Here is a 13,131-nt window from a genome sequence, read left to right as displayed (position 1 = left end):
AGCCTAGTCTATAGAGTGAGTTTCTGTCTTGAAAAACCAAAATGTGTGTGTGTCTTTAAATTTAATATATGAAATTAAATAGGTGGTTATATGTTCTAAAATCTTCAGTCATTATAGAAAAGTGTAAAGTTTCCACAAACAAGCATGCTAGTTCTCAGTGCCTGTAACTAAACTAAGGACTCCCAAATACCATCACACAGCCTTGCTGAGCTAGCTAGCGCACACAGTGCTCTGTACACAGAGTGCTTGTACTTTGTTCTCAAAATTGCTTTAAGGAGAATGACTTTTATAAATGTAAATAAAGAAGTGCATTTCCAGACATGTTTTTAGGAATTATGTAATGAAGAAAAAGTGTTAGGGCATTAACCCTGCTATTCTGTTAAGTTTTTATCCCCTAAAATTTGTAGCCCTACTTGTCTAGTGTTTTGATTTAGGAGGATAGATCCAAGAGTGACCCTTATGTCTGTCTCCTGTATCTCCTTCTCCCCTCTCGCTCTTTCTCCCCCCTTTTCTCCCCTTCTTTCTTCTCATTCTGGCTAGCCTGAAACTTGCTATATAAAACAGGTTGGCCTCAAACTAACAACAATCCCCCTGCCTATGCCTCCTGAGTACTGGGATTAAGAATCTGTTATAGCCTGGTAAGTAGCACACACTTATAATCCCAGCACCAGAGGACAGAGGCAGGGGATTTCTGAGTTTGAGATCAAGTTCTAGAACAGTCAGGGCAACACAGAGAAACCCTGACTCCAAAAAAAAAAAAAAAAAAAAAAAAAAAAAAATCTCTGTTTTTAAAGGGACCTGCCAGTGTGTTAACACACACCTTTAATCCCAGCACTCGGGAAAGCAGAGACAGGCAAATCTCTGTATGTTCAAAGCCAGCCTGGTCTACAAAATGAGTTCCATAACAGCCAAGGCTACCTATATAGAAACCCTGTCTCAGAAACAAAAACAAAACAAAAAATAAGAATGGACCATGTTGGGGATAGAGCAGTTTCTAGCATACAAATGGCAGTAGTTTTAATCCCCAATACTACAAGAAAAAGAAAGGAAGGTAAAAGAATGACAAACATGCCACCAGCCTACTCCAAGGCACATTAGTTTTCATCTAGATGACACTGACATTCCCACATTGCACATAGTCCCCTCCAAGCAACTCTGCATGACAATGAGTGAACATTACAAGTCACATAAGCCTGCTCATAGCCATCAGCATCTTGATTTTTCAGTTGAGTCAAGTCCAGGGCTTTATACTGTGCCCACAGGGCTCTGCCTCTTTTCTGATCCCTGCTTCCTTCTGCTCATTGTACTTTGGTCAAAATGGTCTTTGCCTTTTTCTTAGAACACACTCCTCTTTCCTTGCATGTGGCTGTGGCACTGCTGTTCTTTCTGCCTCAAATGTCCCTTCATCTGTCCCTACATTACCCTTCATTGTTTTCTTTCTCATTTTTCTTTGAGTCAAGCTCTCACGCTGTAGACTGGGCTAGCTTTAAACCTGTAGCAGTCCTGCTTCAGAATCCCTCTACTTTTTATTACTGTTTCCACTAAATGCCCACCTTCCTGTCTGCATGGGCTCCATTACCTTCTGCCAGAGCCCCACCTTTCTTCAATGGCTTTGGCTTGATATATAGTGATTTTTGTTCTCTTTATGGCATATTTACATTTTTTGGCTTTCTTTTGAAGTTCCTTGAAAGCAAACTTTCGTTCTTTGTTTGTTTTGGTTTTGTTTTTGTTTTGTTTTGTTTTGTTTTGTTTTTTAAGATAAAACTTCTCCTGGGGCCCTGGCTGGCCTTGAATTCAAAACAACGGTCTGGCCTTAGCTTCACCAAAGGTTGAGACTGTAGATGTGCACCACCAAGCTAGTGTTGAAAGCAAATTTTTTAAAAAAGAAAATTAAGAATCTAAGAAATTCGAAGTCGGGCAGTGGTGGTGCATGCCTTTAAACCCAGCACTTGGGAGGTAGAGGCAGGCACTCTCTGAGTTTGAGGCCAGCCTGGTCTACAAGAAGAGCAAGTTCCAGGATAGGGAAGGGTACACAGAGAAGCCCTGTCTTGAAAACCAGAAACAAACAAACAAACAAAAACTATTTGATGTATTGAGAAGTTACTTAGTTCATCAGAAAAGTATAGGACATTAATCTTTCAGACATTTCGATTTCATTAATATATGATGCTATTCTTAGGGTTCACATTGGCATCTGCATGAAATGGGATTGAGTTGTAATGTTTATTGTAGTCTTGTTTCTGGGAGTGAATCCTTTCTGTGTTTGGCCTCAGATGCAGCGTTTAAAGCTGTCCCTGTATCCAACATATCACCTGCAGCAGTTGGCCGGGAGAGACACTCCTTTGATGCACTGAACCGCTGGGTAAAGATAACTGCTGTTTACTTTTCTTCTTTACATCTGGAACAGTGTCACCTTGCCTCACACCTGCTCTAACATGGTCATGTGTAGCTAGTCATATCTACAGGATGGAACTTCATATCTTCACAGGAAGAGAATACACCAGGGTTATTCTCTTCTGAATCGGATCATTACCTCAGACACTGTCACCTAGCAAACCCCTCACTTTCCTTCTGTGACCATTTCCTAATTGCTATATAAGACAATAAAATAGCACGTAAAGCCTGGCTCACAATAGTACCTCTGCTTTGGGCAGGAAGAAAGTGTCTAAAAGCTGGGCATGGTGGCACACACCTTTAATACCAGCATTTGTGAGACAGCGGCAGGTGGATCTCTGGGAGTTTGAGGACAACCTAGTCTACATAGTAAGTCTCAGGAAAGCCAAAGCTCCATAGTGAGGCCCTGTCTCAAAAACAAAACAAAAGAGTACATCAGAAGGAAAAGGTGTCCCCTGAGAACCTGTGGCCAACAGGCAAAGTAAGCCAGCATTCTGCTCTAATAGCTTTCTGGACATTGAAGCATAGTACCTCCAGATTTTAGAATTTTTAAGTATTCTTAATAGGATAAAGATGTTCACAGCAGTATCATTTCCTGGGCTCTGGTGAATAAGATATAATACATTCATACAGTGTCATTCTAAACAGATATTATAAACCTATAGCCAGATGTTTAAAACAGATGGACAACGATCAGCACAAATTAGATAGAAAAAAATGCAGGTTATTTGGGCTTGTTAGGTGGCTCTGTGGTAAGGAGCTTATAGTACAAGCATGAATACCTGAGTTCAGATTTCCAGCATTAATGTAAAAGAAATAGCCAGGCACGTACGACAGCATGCCTACAATCCAGCACTAGGAAGGCAGAGACAAAAAGCTCGGGGAGTTCACAAAACTGACAGTATAAACAAATTGATAAGCTACAGTGTCAGTGATGAGAGGCCTTGTCTCAGAAAATAAGGTGGAGAGTGACTGAGGAAGAACCCAGCATTGATCTCTGACCTCCACATACTCATGAGCACACACAAATGTGTGCCTTCACGCACACATACAAAGAAAAAGAGTAGGTTTCTCAAGTGTATAGAATACCGTGTTTTGTTATAAACGCAGAGAAAAGACCCTGGGAAATAAACCAGATGTCAGCAGTCAAGTGTTAGATAGTATGTTGCAGGTCATTTTTACTTCATATTTTTGGTTTAATTGTATTGCATGTTTTTCTAAAATGAATTTGTATTTGGAATAACATAAAATGAACTGATAATTGGAAGAGGATGGGCAAAGTTCCCTGGGTTCTTGTACTGGAAATAAGAAATTGCTGCTAAGTATTGAAAAATACCCTAAAAAATAAGGGGAACTAGCTCCAGAAGCCACTTAAGTCTGGGATGAGGGGATGAGGGTGGGTGGTGAGGTTATTTAAGTCTACTGTTGCAAGAATGTTCTCTCTCCTTTTCCCTGCAGCTGGGAGAACAGTTAAAACAGTTGGTGCCTACATGTGGCCTCACTGTCATAGACCTGGAGGTAGATGGCACATGTGTGCGATTCAGCCCTTTGATGACCGCAGCAGGTAAGGCAATTGCATCTCTGCCCCTGTGGCTAGAGCAAAAACAGTTCCATCATATCTGCTGATGGCCAGCAGTTGGATGAGTAGGTTTCTCTTAGGATATTCCGCTCTTCTGGAGTTTGCAGAATCACTCTTTGAAGGAGGTTTTCTTTTCTTTTTCGATTTTTCAAGTCAGGGTTTCACCATGTAACCACCCTATCTGTCCTGAAACTATAGACTAGGTTGGCTATTTCTGAGCTCACAGAGATCCGCTTGCCTCTGCCTTCAGAACTGGGATTAAAGGCTTGCACCATCACTCTCAGCTGAAGAAGCTTTTCTTTCAGGCTAAATTTATGTTTCAGTAAATAACATCTCAGTAAGAGCGTGAGACATATGGAACCACTGAATTCCTGTGTTTTGATGTCATGTGTATTTCAGTTTTTTATTTTGGTTACTTCTCATGTCCAGGTATACATGTGAGTAACCTGTGGAGCTTTAAAATCTTTCAGCTCTCACAGACTGTGTGTGGCAGTATGCACAAAACCTGCACAGGTTCAAGTCAAACAGGGTCCCAGTACTAAGAGTGTAAGTAGACACAGGGGATTCATATCTGTTGGTGCCTTTATTTTACTCTTTTATTTTGGTTTCTTATACCTCTTATGCCCTTCCAACCCCCTGACCATAGGTAGGAGAGAAAGAAAGTTAGAAGGGAGAGGGGGCAGCGTTCTCTTTAGCTACCTCCAGCTGTTAGTGTAGTAGGGTTCTTTGGGGTAATACCAATCTCAGGCATCAGAATATCCAGCAGTCCAATGAACCAGCAGCCGCCTTCTTCCTTTGACTGTATCTTTAAAGCAGCCTCTTCCTCTCTCTGGCCTGTGGTATTTATATACCCTCTCAGAGTCCTCAGAATTAAACTAAATGCAGCTGGCAAAGCTCACATCCCTTCCCGAGCCAAACAAAGCTAGTATCTGCTGTGGGTTAAGTAAAGCCCCAAATCCCACAGCTTGGATTTAAAACAAAAACATGTTTATATAAGATAACTGAGTTTTTAAAGTTTTCGTTACACCTGTCCCCACCTCCTTCACGATAAAGAAGCTATCTGCAGTTAGGTACCTGCTGGCAGAAGGAAAGCCAGCATCAGCTACACTTCACGTGCCAGCAGGTAATTGGCCAACACAAAACAAATTCAACACAGTGGTATTTTGTGAACATTGGGTTCCCTTTTGGTTTGTTTTGAATTTTTTTCTTATTGATCTTTTGTTGGTTTTGATTTTAATTATTTGTGGTGGAGGGGACAGTATTTTTTGGTTTTTTTTTTTCCCCTCATTTTTGCTTTTATTTGTTTTGAAAGAGAACATAAAGTTGTATGGGTAGGGAGGTGAGAGGATCTGGAGGCATTAGGAGGAAAACACGATCAATTTTTTTTTTTTTCAATAAAAAGACCTCCCTCCCCAGCACAAACCAACCAACCTATCAGCAGCCATGCTACTTGACACTATGTCATGGAATGGAGCTTAGGCATGCTTTTATTTTAGTTTTTTGCATCTTTAGTAGTAGATATTCAGTAGTATATGTTTAAGGTGTCTAATGTTTTTATACACAAAATGAAAGATAAAAATGTGTAAGACAAATTATAGGGAAGGGGCACAGTTTCCATAACTTCTGTCATGTCACCCTCCAGAAGTTCTTAGACACTGACACTTTTAAAAGTTGCCTTGGGGATTCTAATACAGTAGGGCCACTGTTTTAGACATTGCATAGAACAGTGTAGTTGAAGTCTGAAATAAAAAAAACAGAAGATGGGATGCGTCTTTTTGGGCACTAATAAAACAACAGCTAGACAAGAGAAACAAGCTCTTTGTTGTGTTGCATGGTAGATGACCAGAGGTTAACAGTAGTACACTAAAAAGCTATTAGAAGACATTGAATAGCTTCTCCACAAAGAACTGGTAAATACTTGAAGAGATAGTCTTTTCCCAGATTTGATCTTTCATGGATTGTCCATGTATCAAGATACATATTTACAAAGCCCCTGGTAGCTTGTAAATATGTATTTTTTCAATTCTTCTTTTCTTTGAAACAGAGACACATTTTATACCCTTGAGAGGCCTGAAACACTCTGTAAACCATGTTGGTTTTGAATTCTCAAGAGATCTGCCTGCCTCTGCCTAAGTGCTGAAATGCATGTAATCCCAGAACTCAGGGAGGCAGAGGCAGGCAGGTCTCTTTGAGTTCAAAGCCAGCCTGGCCTACAAAAGTGAGTCTAGGACAGCCAAGGCTACACAGAGAAACCCTATCATGAAAAACCAAAAGGAAAAAAAAAAGGTTTTGGTGATTTTGGTCATCATTTTTGCAAATAAATTTTCCCAAGCTCCTCAAAATGAGAAAATTTGCCCTGCAAAGAAAAGGCAGCCTCTACTCCAGCCCTGAAGACAGTGTTGGAAGCTGGCAGAGAACACACGAGGCAGCACTTGTGAGCCCAAAGGAGGAGGGATGGTAGACTGCCAAGACTCCCATACCTCCAAATTCCTGAGGCCTCTAAAATTGACTTGGCATGACATGGTGTATCTCGAGAGGCGCCCTGCCCCCTTCCTCATGTCTCAGATAGAAACCCACCAAAACATTCCCTTCTGTTACCATCTGCATATAAATAAAAAACCTGTCTTTTTAAAGTTTTAACCTGTGACAAGACGTGTACCCTGAGTCAGGCCTTCTGTGAGAAAGTGGCTTCTACAAAGCAGCTGATTTCCCTGGAGCAGCAACTGGGTTCAATTGTTGTTTATTTCTTCATTATTTGTATGGCTTTTTTTTTTTTTCATTGTGTAGGATGGGCACGTACATGTGGAAGTCAGAGGGTTTATGGGACTTTGTTCTCTCATACTTCTCTACCATGTGGGCCTTAGGGGTCAGATTTGGTGGCAAGCACCTTTACTACTGAGCCCTGTCAGCCCAACCTTTAAAAATTTGTTTCTGTGTGTGCATGTGGAAGCCAGAGGTTGACACCAGGTGCCTTTTATTTCTTACCACCTTATATTTTTTAAAACATAGTCTTTTGCTTAATCCTGGAGCTCACTGAGCTGGCCAGTGACTCTAGGGATCCTCTAGTCTACCCTTCCCCAGTGCTGTGATTAAAAGTATATACCATAACACCAAATATTTTGTGTGATGATCCTTGGGGATCCAAACTCTGGTCATCATGCTTGTACAGCAAGCACTTCACCAAAGGAACTATCGCCCCAGCCCCAAGTATGTTAGTTTTTGTCACCTGATTCTTCCATAGGAACATGGAACAACTTTAAAAAATTTTTTAAGTCAGGTATAACAGCTCATGCCCATAGTTCCACTACTTTGGAAGTTGAGGCAGGAGGATTGCCATGAGTTAAAGGCCAGTCGCAACTGCAGGGTGAGTCTCTGTCTCAAAAAAACAGAAACAAACCTAAACAAAACAAAAACCCAAAAAACTTTCCAGCTAATACAGAGAGCTTTTGACCTTTGACCTTGTTAGTAGTAAAAGAGAGTCTCCTCTTCATGCTGATTCAAGTCATTCTTGAATTATTTCTCAACCATTCTATGGGTGTTTTTAGTGTTAGGAACTAGAGGAGAAGATGTGGATCAACTCATCAGCTGCATCCAAAGCAAACTGCCTGTGCTGACCTGCACGCTACAGCTACGAGAAGAGTTCAAGCAGGAGGTGGAAGGGATGGCAGGCCTCCTGTATGTTGATGACCCCAACTGGCCTGGAATCGGGGTTGTCAGGTAATGATTTGGCTTGCTACATGATGAAGGATTGCTTTATTAAAGCACAAGTGGGTCCTGTTACTTCCATATCCAGGTGGAGTATATTTGCTAAGACCTCACTGGGATGCTCTGGGTATTTACAAAGGCCTGATATGGACAGATAGTTTGGTCCACCATTGGGCTCAGTGAGTCAGGGATCACTTTGTACCATGTGCTTGTGCTAATTCACAAGTGCCCAAGGACAACACGTGGTGGACAAATGGTTACTATATGGAATGTACAGAGTTACAAATAAGTAAGCCTGGTTTCAGGGAGAGGGCTATATTGACCTCACTGTCTTCTGGGCCACCTTTCCTCTCATTGTTTCCCTTTTCTTTGTAAACATAAGACACACACACACACACCAACTCATTTCCTGGGCCAGTCTGAGGTCTTACGACGTTATTGAAGATGGTGATTGTTTTAATCATAACATAATGGTTCCTCTTTGCACTTGTAAGTGCTCATCTCTAAAAGTTTATACCCCGCCTACAATCCTGTCTGAAGAGATTCTCAATCTTATACTTGTTAACGCTGCCTGATACTTTTAGGTATGAGCATGCTAATGACGATAACACCAGTTTGAAGTCTGATCCAGAAGGGGAAAAAATACACACTGGACTTCTGAAAAAGTTAAATGAACTGGAATCTGACCTTACATTTAAAATGGGTAAGAACAGTATTTCTAAGTCACTGTGAATTAGACCATGTCTAAGTGGCTTAAGGATGATGCTTTTCATTACCACAGAGGTGGGGAGCTCTGGTTAAAGATCAGCTGAAGGTGAAGTGTCTCTCATAATGTCTCTCTCCCTCTGTAACTCTCCAGTCTTCCTTTCCTATATCATAGTCTTCTTCCTCTTCCAAGGAAGTGGGCCCCTTTGATCATCTCGCAGTCAGGAAGTACCTGATCTGGGCCTCCAATTGGTCTGAGGACTTGGGAGCCAGCCTTGCCTCTTTCTTCCCCCAGGCCCTGAGTACAAAAGCATGAAGAGCTGCATTTACATTGGCATGGCAAGTGATGATGTGGATGTTTCTGAGCTAGTGGAGACCATTGCAGTCACAGCCCGGGAAATTGAGGAAAACTCAAGGGTCTGTAAAACTAATCAGTGTTTTATGTCTTTTTTGGGTTTGAGATGGGACACTGGAGGAATATATTTCTTTCATTCTTTCCCAAATGTTGGTTTCCTGTGAGCTAGGTCCTATACCAGGCATGAGGCCTTATACCAAGTGACTTTGAACAGTTGCTGCCCCCATTGACCTCACCAGGCAGTGTGGGGGAAGAGCCATGCACAACCAAGCAGTGTAGCAAGTGCTGTGGCTTAGAGTAGCTGAGCTTTTAGGGACTTGCTCAACTCTGCAGTACTTCCTGAAAGTAGCTAGTCCTAAGGACAAACAACACAGGTGTCAGGTAGCATGGAAGAGCAGCTTACAAGGCTAGAGTTCAGATTCCAACCCAGCCTTGCCTGAATGTAGACAGAGATGCATGTGCTACAATTCACTTTGGGGTAGGGAAGGAATGAGGAGCTGGCTACATTCACTGTTGGTTAGACTTTGGGTTTTTCCTAGGCTTGGCTACTCTGACTTTCGCTCAGCATTAAACTGTGCTGGCTTCTCATTGATAAAACATTCAGAGTGTAACAAGTTATTTCTCTTTGGCAAATGAGGCTAGGCAACAAGTTATATCTGCTTGAGTCTGCATGAGCTTTCATCTTCTCTTGTTTAATTTTCTATTTAACTTTTGCTCAGGTATTTCAGTGCAGAATTCCAGTTGCTGATGTACTTCTGGAAAGTGTCACCAATGCTGTTGACTGTGTAAATAGTTGTAGGCCCTGGGCAAGCAGCTTTTTTTTTTTTTTTTTTTTTTTTCTATTCCACTTAGGGATTATCTTTCTTGGTTTTGCAGCTTCTAGAGAACATGACAGAAGTCGTTCGGAAGGGGATTCAGGAGGCTCAGGTTCAACTACAAAAGGCAAATGAGGAACGACTTCTGGAAGAGGTGGGTTCCTATTGGACCTTTCCAGGCTGGTGTCTTGCTGGAACAGGCTCAGCAGGCAATTTTCAACAAGGGTTATATTTTGCAGGGTGTGTTGCGGCAGATCCCTGTAGTAGGATCTGTACTGAATTGGTTTTCTCCAGTGCAAGCTTCACAAAAGGGAAGAAGTTTTAACCTAACAGCAGGTAGGACTTCTGAGTGGTCTGTGCCTAGATCTGTTATTTCAGATTTCAGTGAAATCCCTTTAGCTCCTAGTGAAGCTCCTAGTGCCCTTCATGCCCTGAATTCTCTGCCAAGAATCTGAAATGAAGCAGTCTGCTCCTACTGCCACATCATGCTCCCAGTTCCTGCTGAAACAGTGAGAAAGCAAGTAGACACTCTGCAGTAGCTCTTCCTTGGATCAATGAGAACCTGCCTGGCCAGCTGGCCGGCTTCTGGGGGCAGTGCACCATGGACACTGGCATAATTGTTGATTCCCTGAAGCCCTCCTGAGTATTCTGAGTAGGAGAGGGCTCCTTCTGAAAGTGGAACCTAATGATCATAACACACAGCATTAAACATTTTATTTTAAACCAGTGACTAGCAGCATTACCAATTTGCCTTTCCTACACTACCAAAAAAAAAATGCTCTCAAATTGTGATGTGATGTTCCTTTGTTCCTTCTCCAGAAAATAATGGCTAGATTCTCAGAATAGCCAAAAATCATTAGATTTTCCTGGTATGGTGGCACAAGGATATAATCCTAGCATTCAAGGAGGCAGAAGCTGGCAGATCGGGATATAAGAGACGTCTCAAAACACCATGAACAAGGAATGTTTTATCTGTCAGACCTCATTAACAGACCTCCATTAACAGGAGCATCTGCTCGCTCTTGCTGAAGTGCATTTCCCAGCACATACACACTGAACATTCCAGGAACTTAGAGGAATTTGGGGAGAGATGTGAGCAGCTTCAGGAGAGCTGAGTGGCTGGTAGACCTGCTTAGGACACAAAGCCAATTGAGGACAAGTGACATCTCAGGATGCTTGTGCCAGGAGCTCTTGCCCACTCCTTTCTTTTCCTGACAGGCTCTCTGGAGTCCACAGAATACACATATGTCTACAAAGTACAAGGTACAGGAGTGACACCACCTCCCACACCCTCAGGCACTCGAAGCAAACAGAGACTTCCAGGTAGGTTAAAACTCCCCATAGTTCACCCTCATTAATAGAAGAAAACCAATTCTATTCCACTTAGGGGATGGACTCTACCTGCTGTTGAGATTCCTCATTTGTTATTCCTTATGTTCCTTTGTTTTCTATTCCCTTCACTGAAACAACCATTCAGGTACCTGAGATATATCCCCAAAGAAATGCCTCCATGGTACTCCAAAGGCAAGCATTAATTCCAAGGTGTTGACTCCCGTTAGGGTCACCACAGAACAGAAGCACTGGCCTAGGGAGCATTTTAGTGTCACAATGTTCTTTAGTTCCTGACTCAGCTCTGTAGTGCTTCCAAGCCAAAATTCTAGCATCCTTGCCAAATCAATAACCATGTAGCACAAGTGCCTTTGCTACAGATATCCTACCAGTTTCAGCATAGTTCATTTCATGTCTCTAGGTCAGAAGCCTTTTAAAAGATCCCTGAGAGGCTCAGATGCTGTGAGTGAGACCAGCTCAGTCAGCCACATTGAAGACCTGGAAAAGGTGGAACAGCTGTCCAGTGGGCTAGAGCACAGCAACCTAGAGGCCCACTGCCCCGAGCAGCCTCTCAAGGCTCCTGCTCCCACGGCCAGACAGACTGAGGCCCTGCAAAACAAGGCCCAGCATCCGGAAGATGACCACTCACAGGTAGAGGAGCTGGAGCGCTTAAGATAAAGCTCAGTAGTACTGGGCTCGAAGTTGTATTGACTATTGTTTCAGGGAAGATGGCGTTTTTATTGAAAATGTGAACTGTGCCACAAGCTAGTATGATAGAAATTGCTATTGTTTGTGCTAAACTGGGAGTTTTGCACAGACACGTCAGAAAACCAGGCTTCTCTGGGGGAGGGGTGGGCAATTATTTTATGTGTAAGTAGAACAACCAACAGTTGACTCTTTTGGCCTGCCCGAGGCATACCCTTTCTTCCTGTACCATAAACATTTTGTACTGAGAGAACATGTGGACTTAAAGCACCTGCCACTTGAAACACTGCTCTCTCTCCAAACTTGTGATTAGGCCACTGCATACAGTGACTCTCCAGGTTCTCCTCCATGCTTCTGTCTTAGCTCTGTAGTTTGGTCAAGTTGTGGTAGATGCCTGTCTCACTGAGTGGCATCAGGGAATGGGTTTCAGTAGGACCCTGAGTAAGAGCACTAGAAGTCCTCTGCTGCTGTCCCCACTGCTCCTTTTCCTGGAGCCTAAGGATGGACTGTCCACATGAGCTATGGTACTAGAACTGTCCCCTGCTGTACCCTTTTCCCCCCTTATACATTCTTTGTTAAATAAATTTAAGGACTCAACTGTTAATAGTAACTAACTATAGGATCTCTTCCATATTTAAGAATATTTTTAAACACTGGTAAAGCTTTTAAGTTGGTACCCAGTGTGCACTGTTTATGTCTACTTAGGACAGAAAGCCCTCTGGAGGCAACCATGAGGAGCCTAATGTCTGCTGTGCAGCACGGTAAAGGCTGAAGCAAGCAAGCCTTTCACCTGTTTCTCAAGATGTGGCTGTAGCTTCTCTTCTACTTGAAGCTCATCCTGGGCCCAGCTCAGAAAAGAGCCAGAGAAGTTGCCTCTTCCAGGCTAAGCAGCCAGAGCTTGCTGCCTAATTCCCGTCCATTTCTGTTTCCCAAGTACTGCGTCACTCGTAGTGCTCTTAAGATGACCCACCCCGTGCCTTTTTAGTTCCTAAAAGTCAAACAGTGGAAGATACTAAGAGGATGGGCCTGTGGATTGTAGTGTTGGAAGCCTTAGTTATACCACATTAAGCCTATAAGTACACTGATTTGATGTGATTTTTGACAGTTGCCACTTGTCAAAATGCAATCTTTCCCTTTTTTGGGTGCAAATGATTAAATACAGTCTTCCCTGTTTATTCGGTGCAATGAAGTATAGCAGGTGACATGGGGGAGGGGTAAATTATCACCTTTAACAAGATTGATTTTTAAATGCTTTTATACATTTGGAATTGTTACCTGGTTTTGCTGCAACAGAATTTTACCTTGAGACACTATCTGATGTTGGCTTAAATAAAGGCTCTTGAACTTGCTACCCGTGAATTTAGTGTAAATCTTACTTTTCTTCAGAAAGCATAAAGTTTCTAAAAGTAACTTAAATATCCACCTAGGGTATTTAAGGTACCTATCTTAGGATCATATGTGAAAGCATCTCTGGCTTTCTAGGGTTCAGATTGATTTGACCTGCTAGGAGCTTGTCCAAAGGTAGTTAAGTTCAAATGAGTTCA

At 42.4% G+C, this 13,131-nt stretch overlaps 1 protein-coding gene across 7 annotated transcripts in view; it reads left to right on the top strand.

Moving 5' to 3' along the window:
• Nucleotides 1-13,131, top strand: part of Pdxdc1 (pyridoxal dependent decarboxylase domain containing 1) — a 71,035-nt gene that overhangs the window by 51,801 nt on the left and 6,103 nt on the right. For 5 of the 7 annotated variants that reach the window (XR_002476914.2, XM_060364229.1, XM_060364228.1 and 2 more), the window contains exons 15-23: nt 2,274-2,362; nt 3,853-3,958; nt 7,519-7,690; nt 8,263-8,381; nt 8,679-8,800; nt 9,615-9,707; nt 9,793-9,889; nt 10,772-10,876; nt 11,304-11,533. Coding sequence is in view for 6 of the 7 variants with exons in the window: in XM_060364229.1 (XP_060220212.1) it covers nt 2,274-2,362; nt 3,853-3,958; nt 7,519-7,690; nt 8,263-8,381; nt 8,679-8,800; nt 9,615-9,707; nt 9,793-9,889; nt 10,772-10,876; nt 11,304-11,533 (1,133 nt within the window). In the remaining variant the exon portion in view is untranslated. Of the gene's footprint in view, nt 1-2,273; nt 2,363-3,852; nt 3,959-7,518; nt 7,691-8,262; nt 8,382-8,678; nt 8,801-9,614; nt 9,708-9,792; nt 9,890-10,771; nt 10,877-11,303; nt 12,947-13,131 lie in introns of those variants that run through there. The other 2 variants (XM_060364230.1, XM_021650806.2) reach the window with 2 other exon arrangements.

The sequence above is a fragment of the Meriones unguiculatus genome, chromosome 11, assembly GCF_030254825.1.
Source record: "Meriones unguiculatus strain TT.TT164.6M chromosome 11, Bangor_MerUng_6.1, whole genome shotgun sequence".
Lineage (NCBI taxonomy): Eukaryota > Metazoa > Chordata > Mammalia > Rodentia > Muridae > Meriones > Meriones unguiculatus.
Note: the sequence above shows the minus strand (reverse complement) of the source record. Positions and strands in the feature narration are given on the sequence as shown.